The sequence below is a fragment of the Falco rusticolus genome, chromosome 5, assembly GCF_015220075.1.
Source record: "Falco rusticolus isolate bFalRus1 chromosome 5, bFalRus1.pri, whole genome shotgun sequence".
Lineage (NCBI taxonomy): Eukaryota > Metazoa > Chordata > Aves > Falconiformes > Falconidae > Falco > Falco rusticolus.
In genome coordinates, this window is record NC_051191.1 from 69,601,017 (window position 1) to 69,619,301 (window position 18,285).

Sequence of the window (18,285 nt, forward strand, 5' to 3'; positions counted from 1 at the left end):
CTTTTTAAAGAGGCTGTTTGTATTGGTTGCTTAGCAGAGGTTGTTTCATGTTGGAGTAGCATGTGTGGACTCTAGTCCTCTTAGGATTCATGAGTTGGGAAGATATTGAGAACACTGGTTCTTCTCCATGTCCTATATTAAAGGAAACGTAGTCCCCAGAACAGTCTCTCCCTGTTTATTTCACATGTATAGACTGGAAAAGGAAGAAACTGTCTTCACCTTGGTGGGAATTCCCTCCTTTAGCTGTTCCTAAAACACTAACCAAGCTGTGGTCTAGCTGTGAATTGACCCCTCAGTGGCTGCTGGTGTTGATGGAGGCATGTCCTTGGCTGTTTTAAGACTGGATAATCTCAGAAATAGGGCTGAGCTAGGTAGGCAGTTAGGAAGCTGTTCACCAGGTGTAACTTTATTTTTTTCTTTGGCAGGCATCTCCGATGAGGACATCATCAATGTTACTCTCCCCACTGGTGTGCCTATACTTCTGGAACTTGATGAGGATCTGCACCCTCTGGGCCCTCATCAGTTTCTGGGTGATCAAGAAGCTATCCAAGCTGCCATCAAAAAAGTGGAAGATCAAGGGAAAGTAAAATCTGCTGAGAAGTAAAACCCCACTAACACAGCTGTTCTTAGTGTGGTAATAAGTGATGATTTATGTATGACTGCTAGGTTGCTCTGTGTGAAAGTCTCAATTTCAAGCACTAAATAATTGGAAGAGGCAGTTGTTGAGTCTTGGTCTCTGCCTTTCAAAAACTGGAATTTAGATCTCAGCATGAGGTTATGGGTAACTGAAAAAAGAAATCAAGAGATCATTCAGGATGGAAACTTGCAGGGCAGTTTGCCCCAGATCTAGGATTCAGGGTGGCCCAATACAGAAAAAAAGGATTGTTATTGGTATCTACCAGTAATCAGTCTTAAATCTGTTAAGGGGAAAAGCACCAGTTTACTGGATTGTCCAGGCTGTTGTAGGTACTAAAACTTTCTCACAGTTTTTTATCACTTGTTAAGCTACCCAGTATGATTATTCTGTGTCAGTGGCCATGACAGTTTGTTCTGCATGAAGTTCCTTTGGTCTTTCAGAACACTTCCAGCTGTACAACTTTGCCTTTGTTATTTTGAGTCTTCCAAGGCCAGTTCATGGTCCAGAGGAGAATTTTTGTAGAGACGTTCAGACTTATAGTTACTATAGTTGTCTTTTGTTACACTATAGTCCAGTTTTTAAGGAATCTGGAAGCAAGCCCTTTTCCTCCACCATCTTTGCAAAGCCTAGCATGACTGCATTTTGCTGGCTTGCAACAACAGGGTTTAACTCAGACTTTAGTCCACAAACTAAGCACAAAGGTTTCCTGCTCAATGTTTAAGTTATCACTTAGCTCTTAGTGAGTGACCTGAATAGCTTTGAAACACTTAACACATACTAGAGGTTTGATCATCTTAGTCAAGTTAAAATAATTCCTGCTTACCTCGGTAAAACTGGATATAGGAAAATCCCCCTCTAAGCTTTCCTGAGTTGCAAAGATCTCTTGATAAGTATGTTCCACAATAATAGTACTGTGGCATTCCTTGTATCAATTTCTCCAGAGGGCTGGAAGAGATGTATAAAGTATTTGAGAAGTGGGTGCAGCTTATTCAGCCATTACCCTGGTAGAGGAAGGATATTGGGCCATGCCTGAAAGTATTCTCCGATAAAACTCCTCTCACAATTCCAGCTTGATTCCAGCTGATTCTATTGCTGTTGTGTTTGGCACTGAATTTGAACAGTTCACACTATGGTTGGGTCTAGTGTAGCATGTATGCCAATTTGGTGTTCTCTTTGTACACAAGCACCAGGATGATTCCACTTTTGAAGACTTGCTCTAATCCTACTTGCAAATACAAAACTGTTACTTGAATGTAGATCTGACCTAGTGTCTCAGCGCCTGAGGATTTGGATTCTGACCTCAGTTACCAACATAGGTGGCACTTGGTATGTACTGTTTGAGCTGAATGTGTTCTCAGCATGGCCCAGCTACAAATCTTGAGAAATTGATGAGAATTCCCTTGGTATGATGACAGTATTAACTACTAAAATCCTAGAGTAGCTGCTTCTTTGCAGGGAGCAGCATTGAAGCTGACTTCATAGGTGTGAGAGGATTTATTTTTTTTTTTCCTTTGAGGAGAGCAGTGTGACAGTGTGGTGTGCCCCTGACTGTCTCCTTGCTACATGGAGCTATCGGACTTTCCTGGTCTGATGCTGACTTGCATTACTGAAGCACATACTCCAAAAAAGGCTTCATGTTAGATGGTAGTTTCTTTCTCTTGCATGGATGATGATTGGGGTTTCGTTTTGGTTTTGTGCCCCTTGCTGTAGAAACCAAGTTACATATTTCTTTTCAACATAAAGCTGGTAGCTTTCCTCTTGCTTTGTACAAGCAAGGATATTTTGGGGTTTTTTTTTTGTTTGTTTGTTTTTTGTTCTCTGAAATACTATTAGTAGCTTCCCTGCTACTCTGTTTGATATTGACTTCTTTCTGGGGCTTTAGTTTTCTGTGTGTAGAGTAACTCTAAATCTTAGTTAATACTTTACAAGTCAGTGTAATGGAATTAGATTGCTGATCAGCAGATGTTCAGCTGACAGTGCCCTGAGGAGGGCCACTGGCACTCAAGTTGATTAGGTTCTTCCCCAAATATTCAATAATGTGTGAAGTTCAGTTTCAAGTAAGTTACTGTAGCCTTGTTCACAAGGCAAGCAGAGCCACCTGTTGTCAGCAGGAGCTTCATGCATCCAGATGTGTGGGCTTACAGGCCTTGGCTATCAGTGTCCATAACCCTTTTGGCATTGTGTTACTGTAGCGTAGAACTTGTTCAGGTCCTGAGATGCAGCTGGAATATACTTGGAAACAGACCCAGCTGAACTGGGAGATATGCTCTCTCCTCCCCTTCTCTTAGAGAATTCATGATCTTTTTTGTGGATGGGATGTCGATGGATTCTGGGGAATGGAAAGGTGTACGAGTGAATGCAGAGAGCATTATTTCTTACTGCACCTGTGTGGATAAAATTGACTGAAAACGGCCTTTCAGAGTGTCATGGACAGTAAGAAAAGAACACAATGTGATTTTTTTCAGGTAGCACTGTTTTTACAGTGCTGCTTGAGACATAAGTAGTGACAGTGCCCTTGGAAGCTTGACTTAATTTGCTTTGGTTGTGTATCCAAAGCGATGACAGGATTTTACATGCATACCTGGCAGCAATACCACCTCACAAAAGTACCAAATGGAACCAACTGGAGATTTCATTGTGCTCTTCACGATTATTTTAACACCTTACAATGTTTGCTTCTGAATAGCCTTCTAATTAAATTCCTGATTCATAAAACATGTATATTGAAGAACAGAAACGAACTTTCATCACCAGTGGCATGAAGGATGCCTGATCTTCAGGCATAGCTACATTAGATGGAGAAATGAGAAACTTGCTGGTGGCTTTAGAGATCAGTGGTTGGAAAACATTTTCCCCATATGCCTCGAAGTCCTATAAGGTAAACAGTGTTCTCACAGTTGACATTATGGATGTGGTTGATCTGGTTTGTTTATGCATTTTTAACTTGTGGTTCAGTAGCAGTAATAGCTCTAGAATCCTCTTGAAAACCTCTGTAAATATGGTGGAGCTGGCAGGTTTTCTATAACTCAATAAATTCACCTGAAAAAAAATCTAACTTGGTGTCAGTCTTTTTTTTTCTTCTATTCCCTTCTTCTTTGTCTCCTTCCCAGAGTTGATGGGTAATAAAACTGACCTTCAGGGTTCCAGAACTCAAGCAGTTCTTGATCCTATATCATGTGGCCAGTTGGGTTAAAATAATCTTAGAGCAAACTTGAAGCAGTCTCTACCTGTAAAGAAGTTGGACTGGAGGGGATTACTTAATTGTCTGAAACTATGGGGGTATTTGCATAGGAACAACAAATTAAATGGGTCTAGAAAAATGGAGCTAAACAAATGTTCACTGTTTCCCATGCTTGCTTTTCCTTTTAATAAGAAGCATTACTTTTTGATAACGTGTTTAAAATTGTAGCTTCTAGAGACAAAGCCAACCCCTTCACTCTCCAAAATACTCTGGTGTCAAGCAGAGTTGTGACTCAAATGACAAGTGCAAGGAACTGCAAACTTGCTGAGGACTGTTTCTTGTTACTGACCTTCAACGTGGAAGGCCTTGGATACTGGGATAATGGGAGGCAGTGTGAAGGTTCTAAAAAAGTTCAACATTCAGGTAGAAACAAGGAAGATGCAACTGTGTGGCTTAAGATAAGAGTGTACTGATGTTTTTTTAAAATTGTTATGATTGTGTTGCGAGTGAGTAGGGAATGGAGCAGATCTGTTATTTAATATTATGCAGTTAATGTGGGAGTGCTGCTGGTTGGTTCAAAGTTGTATAGGTGTTCTTAAGGTGTATTTCCCCCTGCCCTTTCCCTGAGTCACCTTTTGTACTTTGCTCTAAATTCTGTACATAGTTTTTTGGACAAAGATTAGCAAAATTGTAGTAAATTCTGCCTTAGTTGTACCTCAGATTCTTCCTGATTCATGTCCCCCGTTTCCTGTGTTGGGAAAAGACGATCTAAAGACTGGTTTGGTTTAGTCCTCTGCCTTTTTGTTTAGAAAAGTTTGGAGCGCAAGGGAGTTTGTTATGGTCAACTTGGTCTGCACAGCCTGAGGAAAGACTGCAGACCGTCTCAGTCACATTTCCAAAATTTACTTTTTTGGGCTTTTTTTAGGAGATTTTATTTAGTCTATAGCATTGATGGAAAATGTTGAATGTCAGGCCAGCTCTGCCTCCGCAAGTTTACAGTCACTTTGTTTCAGAGCTGCCAGTTCTCAAAGTTTCTAATAACTGGCACTTGGCAATTGCCTTGTCTGTCTTCTGTGCTGGCCAGAACCTCTCCTCTGCCCTAAATTCCCATGGGTAGGAAAGGAAGCAGGTGTACTGACAACTCTGCTGCTTAAGAAAGCTCAGAGCTGTGGTAGGAGCAGACTCTAGTGATTCAAGTGGAGAGTGCAGAAGGGTTTGGAGAGAAGGAACCACACTTCAAGAGCTGTGCCAAATGGGTGTTGCTGCCTCTTCCTTGTGTTCTGGTGACCAGAGGTTCTGGGGGTGGATGAATAAAAAAAGGAGCTTGGCTTGAGCATCACACAGAGGGCAGGATGGCAAAGACGGGGCACTCCTCCCCCCTACTACCTCATTAGCTTGTCAGTCAGCTCCCAGGCCGCCTTGGGGGCTATTCGGGCAGAACTTTGCCATGTTGAGTCCCCCACTCTACTGAAGGAAGGCAGAGCTGGGGAAGAGCCTCCCTGTTCTTGCTCGTCATGTTATGCTGACAGAGCAGGGGAGGGCAGCAAATACCAGGCTATGGATGTTGCTGCATGGTGGAGTCAAGCTCAGTGCAATAAAGTGGCCTGAAAGATGCGTTCTGGTTGCTCTGGTAAGGGAGGGGGCATTGACCTACAGCTCTGTCAGATGGCAACACAGATGCTGCAATTACTCTATCGGGCTTCAGAAAGCAGTTGTGGCCCCATGGGACCCCTGGCATTAGAAGTGCTGTCCCCACAAGCATACCCACTTGTATCTTTCCTCAGGCCTCTTCCAGCTTACATGCCGTGCTGAGGGGGAGCTGGGCCATTTCCCCACCTTCTGTCTGGCACGTGTGTGGAAGAAAAGTACTGGTACGTATTAACTAGGTAAAAGAAATTGGCTCTTCTAGAAGAGGAGTGTGAGCCCAGTGACAGCAAACGCTTAAGTTTTGGTTGCTGTTGGTCTCAGAGGAGCCAAGCGGTACTTAGCTGCCATCTTCCAGGTTGGTCTTTTCTAGCCCTTGGGAAAAAGCAGCACAACTACAAAGGGCCCTGGTGCTGCCAGAGCTGTTCAGTGGAAGTGTCTGTCTCTTTCAATTAAAGACACTTTTCCTCCTTGTTTCTGGTGCTAACCTAGCAGAAGTGCTGGGAAGGAGGAATGTGCATTTTCTGTTAATCTAAATTGGGGATGCGTTGTTGAGTTAACTACCTAGTGAATTCTGCTTTCCTGACAGACGCTTGTCAGGCTCTCGGTAACTCCAGTGTACTATGACTAAAGCTGAGCTAGTTCTCTAGTTCAGATCTGTGGCTTTCCAGCTGTTTCTAAACCCTGCTGATTGTGCTCTGCAGGATCTGTACAGAAGGCAGCCGTACTGACTGTCGGGAGTGAGCAAGCAGGCCTGAAGATCCGTAACTATCCCTAACGACAAAGGAATTGCTCTTAAGAGAAACTGCAGCCGCAATGGCCTTGCAGAAATGCGAGTGGACAGGAGGTGGGGCGAGCGCGATGGCGAGCCGTGTGGTGAGCCCGGAGCGACCTCACGCCGCTGTGTGCACGTAGAGCTAGCGAGGCGTGACCAGCCGCCCCTGAAAGGCAGCGCCTCTGATCTCTGCCGGCACTGCCCTGCGGTTTAACAAATGGTGCGAAGGTGCCTTAGTTCTGGTGTGGAATAGGTTGCAATCATCGTCTAGGTCGCTTGTACAGACTGGTGATGAGTCCTCTTTTTGTCTTGCATTGGCAGCTTTGCAAAACTAGGTAAATTCAATAGGACCAAGATTGGCTATTTGCAGACATCTATTTATTCTGGAAAAAAAACCCAAACCAAACCAAACAAACCCAACCAACCAAAAAGCCCACAATCTGTCAGTGATAGCACATTAATAATTTTGTGTGTCAGGAAAGGTCAGGGGGAAGTGTTGCATGAGAAAAGGAACTCAGCCATGAGCAGATGCCAAATTCAAGACAATAGTAAAAATTGGAGGGTGCCTTGTTTCAGCGATTTGATTTCAGATACTTTTGTACTAATTTTCCCAAAGGACCATGTATTCTTCTCACTACCACTATTAGAAGTTGTGGAAATTTATGTGCGTTTTACATGCTTTCAAAACGAGCTTTAAGGTAGGCAGTCCACCCCCCACCCCCTAAACATACTTGAAAAATATTGACGGATGTGACTTATCCAAGTAGAATCTGTAGATGTACCTGATAGAAAAAGACTCCAGCAAAGGAAATTCCAGGTCTTGTACTGTAAGCCCCGGTATTGCTGCCTTCCCGAACATGTTATTATGAAAAATGCTTCTTAATGATATGAAACTCCCGAGCTTTGTTTTTGCACCTGCCGTATACTTCAGCCCATGCCTGTAAAGGAATATTTTTAAGTACATGCACACACACACTTCATTTTTGTGACATATTGTGGGAACAGATACTCAGTTTTTGTCAGGCAATAACAAAGCAGAATAAACTTTCACAGATGAAAGCCTTAGGAGTTCTACTGAAGTAAAAGGTACTTCCTTTCAATGCTGGAAATCTTACATTCTGTGCTTTCTCTTTCATTGCTTAAGTGATTTCCACAGCAGCAGCTAGGCTGTAAATATTTAGATAATTTAGATATTCCGCAAAGCTGTAAATCCTTCACACAGGTTGCCAGGAAGAGATTTCTGAGATCTGAGAACTGTTATTTAAATCACCTCACCTCAGTATCGGGGAGGTACCTACGCAGTGGTTATTAGTAATAATATAAGGTCAGATATTAATCTTCATTTTTAAACTGCATGCCTTCTGTTATTTATAGGTAAACTTTAACTGAGAGTCCCTGCTATGTTTCATAATTTTAATTCTCCCTGATGCCAGGCTGGGCCTGATCCGATCCCAGTCATGTGCTAGTTTATATAGTAGATGAACTATGTGTTACTGTCAAGTAACATACATTTGGCAATACCAGATGCAGTCAAGAGGCCTATGTAAATAATGATTACAAATACCCATGTTATTTTAATGCATATATAAATGGATAAATTGTTTGTTTTTCTTTAACTGTTCTAAAAAAAAGAAACTATTTTCTGTCATTATCAGTCCCATGTTCTGAATATCTTGCTCATATCACAGTGTTAAGTACATTTCATATAACTCTGAATTCCCTATTCTCAAGTGCAGTATGTGAAGTAGAAAGTGAGATTACCATACCAGGACTTCTGTTCATTTTGCTCAAGTTTGGGGTTTACCTATAAAATGCTATCATGTTTTGGTGGCAAAGCTTGTATCTTTAGCTGTAGTGCAAATATATTTTGCACTTGAAGTTGGGCAGAGTTTCTATTTAATAGACCTTAGAACTGAAATTTCAGGCGCATCAAGTATCCTCTTAATTTTTTACCTTTCCAAAAGTATCAACGTATATGACTGTGAGGGTTTGATTTGTTAAGAAAGATGATTGCAAAGTAATTTTGAGGCTTCCCTCAGGGAACTAACTAGAATGTGATTTATCAATGTGATTTTTCTGTAGCACAGGAATTTTGCATTTTTATTTTTCTTAAATTATGGACTTGGTAAGCTACGGCTCTGAGTGTAACAAGTTAATTAAATTCTGTAAGCAAGTTATTATTCATTAGGAGGATAGGCTAGGGGTTTTGCTACTTCATTCAAAGTTAGAAGTTCTGATTCAGTTTTGCCATAGGCACCTCATCACAGGCAGGTCACTTATTCTTCCCGTTTATGAAACGGGGACCTCAGGGCTTCATAACCCCCTATGGGTGCACTTTCATTAGGAGCTGAGATGCTCTAGTGGATGACAAGAGGACTTATTCAGTAGGATGTGGAAGCTCCAGCATGGGGTTTGCTTTGACAGTGTGGCTCTGGTTTCAGTACCTAAGTATGAGTGAAGCTCCTTTTAAAATCTTTGTGCACTTTTGAGAGCACTTGCCTACAACTGTTTAGTAATGTCAGTGTTATTATCTAAAAAAAAAAAAAAAAAAAAAAAAAAAAAAAAAAGCCTGAGAACCTAACAGTTTGGGGCAGAAGTCCCCTGTCACTTCCATGACTAAACAGATGGGCCTGCTGGCATGTCTCTTTTTTGCGACTGTTCACAAATGTGTTGGTAAAATCAGATCTTTGTTAATGTTTAGTATAATACAGGTTTTTTTAGGCACGTGCTTGAACTGCTGATATGAACAGGGTTCTCCCTGATGGGAGGAGTATTGTTACTCTTCTTTTGGCTTTCAGTTCTCCTGGCAGTGCTCTTCCAGTGGTTACTGTTGACGTGGAAGAAATGTCAGCAAGTCCATCCCAATTCTGCATAGGACAGCCTTGCAGTTGTGTTGAGTCAGCAGTCTCACTTGAGCAGACAGCGTACTAAATGGTGGCGGTTGTATTGCAAAATACGTACTAGGGCAGATTCCCCTAGCTGTGTATCATCTTTGTACTGTCTTCACACCTCGGGCTGGGCTATTACTAAAGGTGCTAATGAAAACATAAGTATTGATGGTATATAAAGAAAATATGTTGGGTCTATATCACCCTGGGGAAAATGTAAATACAGTTATTTCTGAAAAGGAAGTATATGGCCTTTCAATATCAATGTTTTAATAGAATTATTAGTGAGTATAACTATAACAATGTTTAAGGTTTTTCTGTGTCCACTTTTTAATTTAGTGTCATTTGAACTTGCAGTATCTCTTATAGACATGATTTTTATTTCTTCTACATAGGATAGTAAGAAACTGATGCCTGTAGTTACTCTTTTCCCAATTCTAATGTAACATTCAGCTAAGCTTAATACTTAATTGTCTTCAGAAATACAGGTAATTCAATTTGATTTCAAGAGCCATAATATCATAGAATTGTAGAACAGTCCAGGTTGGAAGGGACCTAGAAAGATCATCTGGTCTAACCTTTCACGGGAAAGGAAGCCTAGATGAGATTATCTAGCACCCTGTCAAATTGTATCTTTAAAACCTCCAGTGACATGGACTCCACATAACCCTGGGAACATTGTTCCAGTGATTGATTGTTCTCACTGTGAATTTTTTTTTTTTTTTTGTATTGAGATGAGACCTCTGCTGACACAACTTGCACACATTGTCCCTCGCTCTCTTTGTGGCTCCTTGTGAAGTCAGAGCCTCAGTAGCCTTTGTAGCTGCCCTTTAATTGCTGTGGCATACTGTGATGAAGGTTCCCCCGAGCCTTCTCTTTTCCAGGGAGAAAAGACCCAGCTCCTTCAGTCTTTGCTCATAGGACAGGTTCTCCAGCCCTTTGATTGTCTTTGTGGTCCCATATTGGAACCCTCTCCAGCCTGTCTGCATTTCTTGAATTGTGAAGACCAGGTGGACACAGTACTCCAGATGAGGCCTGACAAGTGCGGAGTGTGGTGATCACACCTCTACATCTGCTAGTAATGCCCTTGTGGATGCAACCCAGGATCCAATTTGCTCTTGCTGCAGTGCTGATTAATGCTCAGCTCGTTGTCTACCAGGACCTCCAGGTCCCTTTCAACAAGGCTGCTCCTCAGCTGCACAGATCCTAGCCTGCGCTGGGCTCCTTGGTTGTGTTGTTTCAGGTGCAGGACTTTGCAGTTGTCTTTGTTAAACTTCATATAGCCCTTGCTAGCCCACTCTTCCAGCCTGTCCGTGTCCCTCTGTAAGAAACGCATCCACCTCATCACCCTGTTTGATGTCATCAGCAAACTTGGTGAGGGTGCTTTCGGTTGTGTCATCCAGATTATTTATGACTATGTTGAACAGTGTAGGGCCCAGTACTGATCCCTGGCAGACCCTACTTGTGACAGGCTGTCAGTCTGAGTAAAAACCATTGATCACCACTCTCCAAGTGTGGCCTGTGAGCCAATTTTCTACCCATCTTGCAGACCACCTGTCCAATTTGTATTTTGCCAGGTTGCCCAGGAGGAGGCTGCAGAAACAGTGTTGAATGCTTTGCTGAAGTCCAGGTAAACAGTATCCACTGCTCAAGATCTAAGTCTGGATTCCAGCTTTGCTTTAATGAATATTCCAGAAAGTGCCACTGATTCTTTTAATAGATACATCGATCTGCTTTGAAATGACAAAGTCTTATGTCTTAGACTTAAAACCAACCAACCAACCAAAAAAGAACAACTAATTATCCTGTAAATGCATTTTATACATATATTCTCTACCTCCTGTTACTGCAGTTGACCAATTCTAAAATCTGAAATGGTATGCGCTGGGATTAGGCCTATGACATGCAGATTCTCCCTGTGGTGCAAATCTGTTGGAGGGCAAAAAGGGTAGTGGTGGAAATTGCTGTATAAGCTCCATCCCAAGTGGACTATTTTGCTTGTTAGCATAGCAGCAAAAGGTAAGTATCACCACTTCGTGCATGGTAATGTGTGTCATTTGCCATGTTCACTAAATCAGTAGTAGAGTGAAGTTGTTAGGGTTTTCCGGATGAGGAGGTACCCCCAAAGTACTTTATCTCATATCTTTCTTTAGTTCCTTATTTAGCTTCTCTGCCCTTCCCTTCTGCTACCTTAGAACTCAGATTCCAGGGGAACTTGGATTTTGGTGCTGACTTCTCAGCTTGGAAAGCATTGATCAGATTTGGTCAGAATCCACTTGAAATACTGGCATCTTTGTTCAGAACAGGACTTAAATGAAAAAAACAAAACACCAACAAGCGTCAAAACCATTTCCATAGAAAGCTGCTGTTTAGATAATTAAGAAATGAATGCCAGTTGGCTGAAAGCTCACGTGGTCCTTCATGTTTGTTTTATGAGAAGAGTCACCACCTGGCTCCCTTTGGTTACTGTGTTTCTCATCTTTGCAGGCTTGTGGTTCTGCCCCATCCCCTGAAGTGGCCCTATCCTGAACTTCTACATCCAACCACATGGTACCTTCTCCAGCAGCTCCCATGCAGCGTATCTCCATGACACCTTCCTCAGCGGTGTGCCCCACTAGTTTCGGAGCTGATTATAAGAGGTGCTTAGATGGGAGGAGACGGGGTTGAGTGTGGAATAGGTCTGAGAGGGACATGTATCCAAAAAAGCCTGAAAAATGCTGTGCTGAGGTATGGATTTCCAGCTGGATCATGTTTTCTATTTTACAGTCCTGTCTGCATTCCTGTGATGCACAGGAGAAAATGAGGATTTTTGTATTTTAACTGGAAAAAGCCACCCACTTGAGAGAAGTGACCCATTTTCCTCTTAATAATTTTCCTCTGCTTGTTTTGCTCTTTCTGTTACTCCAGTGAAACACTCTCCCACAAGCAGCTGCTCATACACAGCAGTTTTTCATAGCTGACAGTGGAACTACTTGCACAGCGGGACCAAGTGGATGTAGCAGGAGAGTGCTGTAACCTGATGGGCTGTTATGGTGCGTTTCTGTGTGCGTGGGCTCAGCGGTCCAGTGTGACAAATCATTTTTTCTTTTTACTGCTGTGGCTTGCCAAAGACTTCAGTTTGTGCCTCCATCGCTGCTGGTGAGACTTGTGGTTGTTCATCACCTCATGGATCAGGTCTTTCGTTAATGATGTCCCTAAAAAAAAGTATCATGCTTGCAGGTACCACTTGATGTTAATTCCTTGAGGGTCCAAGTGTAGTGTGCCAGGAATGAGGAAGAATTGGTTGAGTTAAAGAAGGGAAAAATTGGTTACAGAAATGTTAGGAGTGCTATATTAGATATGCCTGTACTCCCAAAAAGATAAGCGAAGGGCTGTCAAAATGTTGTGCAATCTCTTTCCCAGTTTTATGTTGCTTTGCCTTTGGTTTTCATGGAGATGCAAAAAGGGCTTCACAAAGCCTGGTTGTTTGGTCTTGGTTTAAAAGGTGCTTAATAGGTTTGCCTCTCATGTCCCTGTTTTAAAGCGTTATGTACAACAATTTCCACTGTGCTCAGCATTTCTGAAAAAGCAGGTCACTTGAGCTGTCTAACTGGATGCAGAGTGTGAATACGTGACCTTGTGCAGCTCTGAGGCAGCGTTGGGGGGGTAGAATGAGGCGAGGAAGTGCCGTTGTCGTGCAGGTCCAGTTGCTGGGTAAGTGCTTAGCCCTCATGTGTTTCATGTGTCCACTGATAACCACGGAACTCATGACCGAAAACACAGTAGTGGATCTAGCTCTTTGCACTCGCGTTTTGCTGTGTTCATCTTGGTGGTTATAACCTGGGATCCTGATCCTTGTTTTCTTTGCAGTAAATGATGGAAGTCCTGCTGACTCCAGAGGGAGAGGACTAGGCTCTCCACAGGCTGTTTTTCCCCTGGATGCAGAAATAAAGCAGCAAACTCTGAAATGCAACCCTTATATCTTGTCAGCATGTTTCTTTCTAGATTCCTGGGAGGGCCCTCAAAGGGAACAGCCTTGATTGGGAGACAGGAAGAGGGCTAGACATTGCAAAGCATGAGTAATCTTAAATTCTAGCCTGGTTGTTCGTTAATGGAGCTCTGAGTGATGAAATGAGGTTTCTGAGAAAGCTTGAGATTTCTGCTCCCACCTTCTGTTTACAACAGTTTTGTGCATTTTGGTTTTGTCTGTGCTTAAAAGATTAATTTGTTTTTAAAATGGAGTTCCCTGACTCTCTACCCATGCACATGTGGCTCCAGTACCCCAGTTGCCACCATAGCTTTATGAGAGCATGTGCCACCCCCCGCCCCCCCCCCGGCCTCATGTCAACAGCTACCCAGTCTACCGACATACTGCTACTCAGAGCGAGCCAAGAGAGGTTTTGTATTGGCCCCTGTGAGTGGAGAGCACAAGAAACAGCTTTGTTGGCGTACTGAGCAGGACGGGAGGGTGGAAAGCCGATGTCCGCACTTCCCGCTGCTGCTACCAAAATCACAGTCTCCCTGTGCAGCAGCGCGAGCCCCAGTTCTGGCAGAAGAGATCCCTGTGGACGGACTGCTCCTGTTGCTGTCAGTGCTCTGGCATGGAGCACTGCTTGTTTGTGTTGTTACGACCTGTGGGCAGTGATTCTTTCCAGGAGGACTTTTTCTGAGGCAGGATTTGCAGGGGGCAAGAGAAACTGCCCCTAGAAGTCAGGGAAACCAGAAGCCGTGATGAAGAAATCCATATATACTTACTGTATTTCCGCTTCCTCTTGTTCTTACTACAAGAGCTGTTACAAGCATTTACAACGTAAAAAAAATTGTAGAGAGAGTAAAGCTCGGAAGTCTTTGGTGGCAATTTATGTTGCATTGGCAGAACCATGCTGTAGGTGCCAGCTGGTATCCCTTCGAGTTCATTCGTACTCGAAGTAAATGAATGTCCAAAACCAGCCCGCAGTAAGCCAGTCTGACCACTTCCAGGTCTGCAACAGGCATGAAGATCATTCTCCAAGTCTTTGCAATGCTGTTGCAAATGGCCAGGGACTTTTTCAAGTTAAACCTTGATGCAAAGTTAGATCTGGAGTAAGAGTTCCTGCCTGTTGTGATGCAGCACTTCAGGGCACGTTCCTGGTAACACTGATAGCTTCACCAAGGGGGATGGGTGGGACAGGCTTTATCTAGCTCCTTGTACATGTCTGCAGTATAAATACCCTTACTTGAGCAAGGCTCTCCCTTGGCTCCTTTTATTGACAAGAGGGAGTAACAGGCGTTTTTAGGATGTGAGTCATTGGACCTGTTTTAGACATTTCATTTAGGTGAGGTTAATGGTGGCTTCCTGCTACTTGCTTCTCTCCAGTGACTTGGGGAGCTCCAGTGTGACTAGATCTGATTTAGCACGTGTTTTACAGAAGCCCGTATCTGCACAGAGGCATCACCCTGCCTGATTAGACCTGGTTTCTTAGCTGCAGTTATTTTGATAGGTGATAACACATAACATGCAAACAAAACCTTGTGTTGGGTACCTTTATGCTCTTATTTTGTCATCTGCACCAAAGCTGGATTTTGCTGTTGATAAAGACAGTGACCCAGCGAGCCTGGTCTCAGACACAGCTACAGTTTCTCTCCCACCCCACCCAGGGCCACGGGCCTGGCTTCCAGCACGCCTCACTGGTTCGTACACTGTCCCCAAACACCCGGGTGGGCGCCTGCAGACTGCTGTTCTCTGCTCGCTCCGCTGCAGTGCAGGCAAACCCACGGCGTCAAAAGATGGCTTGGGGACTTGACACTCCTCCTGGTTTCAGGCTGTGATTGCACAAGTCAGAAGGATTACATTAGGGTAAATACAGTGTGACTCAGGAGAAAAACAGTTTCACATCTTTTCTTAGAAAGTCAAATGCTTGACAGGACTTTGGTTTTCATCTGCTGTAGTCTCCAGCAGGTCCTGCTGGGGAGATGGGTCAATGCAGAGGGAACTGGGCTATTTTTTCTCATTATTGGAGCATTAAATATTTTACAGAATTCTTGTGTTGAAAGCTGCAATCTGAACAGCTGAGAAAAGTTCAGACCTGCATACTTAGCTTCCAGAAAATGCCCACATGAATTTCTCTGATTAAAGTGGAGTAACCATGAGGGAAATTCTCAGGACAGACAACTTCAAATTCTAAATAGAAATCTAACAGGAAATTAAAGTAAAAAGGAAAGACCTATGACCAATACCCATAAAGAATCATTTGAACGGTGTCTAGATTTCAACTTCATAAAAAATCTAGGCAAACCACCGAGAAATATATTTGTTATCCTTTTTTGGTTATGTTTCTCAAGCTCAAACCACTTAAAGATAAAACTGACTCAGGAAATTAGTGTATTAAGGTTTTCATTTTCCGTATGTAAAGAACATATTTTACAGTATTAACATCAGCATCCAATCATTAATTTGCAATCGGTATAATCGGATGCATCTGATAATGGAAGTTTGATCCTGATCCCATTGATCCTTTTTTATGCTGTTGAGCCTGTCAACAACTGTATTTGGTGTGTATGTACAGGTAAGAAAGATTTTGAATGATGAAAGCTCCAGTCTTCCTGACAGTGACGTCTTAATGGTCTCTTCAAGTGATTTTGGTTTTGGGAGACAGTGGATACCTACCTGACGTTAATGAGCAAATGTTCACAAACTGTCCTGTTTCACTCTGTGACATAACTTTGCAAGTAACTTCTTACAAGTTGAAGGTGACTGTTTAGCGTTGGGCCACTAATACTCTGGGTGTTATGAGTTCACAAAACCTGTATGGCAATGCTGCCATATGCACACCATCACTAAATGGGACATCCAGTGACCTAGAAACGCGATGGAAAGGGAAAATTATACTTAGTTCTATTTGTAAGCCCAAGAAAACAAATAATATAATTGCAAGCTTACAGCCTATCAAGCTTTCTTCTCAGATTAATATTTCCAGGCATTTAGGGCTAGAAAATTTTTGAAACGAAAATTCTAGTCTATAGTATGTGAGTGTGCACATATATATATGCTCTGTCTTATATATGACAGTATAACAGTAATTGTAATGGAAAATCATACATCCAGAGTATACTATTGTTGCTCCATTAAAATTGCTTGTTTTGGTGTGTTTGCACATAGTGGCTTGATGTTCTTTTAAGTGAAAAAAGCCTTAGTGTTTTGTGTTTGTTTTTTTTTTTTTTAAACAAACCAAGCTTTTTAACACTTTACATCTCCCTACCCCAACAACCAGAGATGAATTGGATTTCTTAAAACTCAAAGGATTCTTTTTTTTTCCACCCCCATCTAGGCTAAGAACAAGCATGAAAAATGTCAAAGGAGGCAACATAAGTATCTATATAGATGCATGTATGTAACAGCATATGCATTTTTATATTTTATATGTAAGAAACTTCATTCACATTCAGCAGGGCAGGGTTTCTAAGGGGCTGCACCATGCCAGCCATAGCAGTAATACCAGTTGCTTCCCCTCCCTGAGCATTATCCCATCACTTTTGGGGTGGAGAAGCAGGGAGCAGAGCTGGAGCTTTGCTGTTATAAGAAGCAACTGGCAGAAGCCCCTTGAGCATTAGCACTTGCTTGCTTTGCCCTTGAGCTCAAATAACGCTTTTATTGGTCTTCCAAGCAAGCTATGAGTCCCATTTGTTTCTCCAACATGGAGGGAATGAGAAGACTTTTGAAAAGTCTTGCGTGCGTTTTTTGCCACCGCTGATTATGGAGCTGTTGCTGTGCGCTTGAAGGGGTTGGGATGCTTCCAGGAGCGGTGGGTTCCTGCATGTACATGGGAACAGGCTGAAGAGTGCCTGCAGCAAGGTGGGAGGATTTATTTCTTCTGGTTTTTCAATATAGCTAGATAAATACAAATAAAAAGCAGCTGAGCAAGTTATTCTCTAAGTACCTCCTGACCAGGAAAAGTGAGCTAAATAACACAAACACTTCTCTGAGCAGCAGTAGGGAAGACAGATGGTTCTACAGGGAGTCAGTTAATTCTTGCTTGCTTGACATCTTTTGCTAAGATTTGCTAAGATTTTCTCTGCTTTCTAAGTATGTTGTAAGAATTCCTATCCCGAGTTGGTCTTTTTTCTGTTACTCTTCCGCGCAGTATTTATGCAGGGGTTTGAGGGCTGCTTCATTCCAAGTTGGAGTTAAGATCACAGGTAATTTGGCCCAACTTGTGAATCTTCCACCGTTGCTGGAATTTAAGGGGGTTTGAAAGGTATCAGAGACACAGGCATAGTGCATGACTGGCAATCCTATTTTCCCCATGTAACAAGGTAAAAATTCAGTAGGTGGAGGTAAAAAGCATTTCCCCAAAGACTGTAAGATACTGAATATATGTACCTCTTCCCCATGTATGACCCTAAGGGCAGTATAAAGTTTGCCAATGAGAATCCAAGCAAACATGAGTTGGAAAGCTTGTCTCATTATGTGTACAGATACTGAGATAAAAGAGATCATAAAGCAGTTTGAGGTCTGCAAGCTGCCTGCTGCTGCAGAAAGAGCAATCCTCCTACCATCTCCTGTGTAACTTGGAAGTCTCCCGTCTAACCATACAACAAGCCTACCTCTGCTTAGCTCTATAAAAAGCATTTTTCAATAAACCAGCATGTGCTACCATTGTGAAGAGCTGGTTAAGTTTTTTTTTCCCCTTAGAGTATTTCAGAAGACAAAAGTGTTTTTTCATGGATTAAAAAAAAAATGAAATGAGAAACCACAACTTTGGGGTACAAATATTTTGTTTATAAAACCTGGAAGTGATTTTGGGAAGTGTTTTTTAAAGATTCTTTTTTAATAGAAAATGGTTTTAAGAAAACAGAAGAAAACTCAGTTTTAAATCTGGGCTTCTTTGTCCAAAAGGAAAACATTTTATGAGGGGGGAAAAAAAGCTTGTGTAATCTTCTACAAAAAAATACTTGGCATTTTTTGAACATGTCTGTGTCTTTGCATATTGTGCTGCCTCTTAATTGTCATAATTTAGCCTTCCCAATATGCAATATTATTTATCAAGGAATTTTGTTAAATACGTCATGCTCTCAAAGGAAGGTGGCAAAAAGGAAGGTTCCTGTTGCAAGACAGCATTCCTGGGGGCAAGTCACTCTGCTAAAGCCCTCTGCAAGGCAGATAAATATGCGATAGAAGAGCTTTATCCCACAAAGAATGTTT

At 42.3% G+C, this 18,285-nt stretch overlaps 1 protein-coding gene across 2 annotated transcripts in view; it reads left to right on the plus strand.

The window, feature by feature from the left end:
• The window catches only part of BPGM (bisphosphoglycerate mutase), a 29,110-nt gene extending 25,424 nt beyond the window's left edge, over nucleotides 1-3,686 (plus strand). Inside the window, exon 4 of one of the 2 annotated variants that reach the window (XM_037387591.1) lies at nucleotides 426-774. In XM_037387591.1, coding sequence (XP_037243488.1) covers nucleotides 426-604 — 179 coding nt within the window. In that variant the 3' untranslated portion in view covers nucleotides 605-774. Of the gene's footprint in view, nucleotides 1-425 lie in introns of both variants that reach the window. The other variant, XM_037387590.1, reaches the window with a different exon arrangement.
• Nucleotides 3,687-18,285: the final 14,599 nt, after the last annotated feature.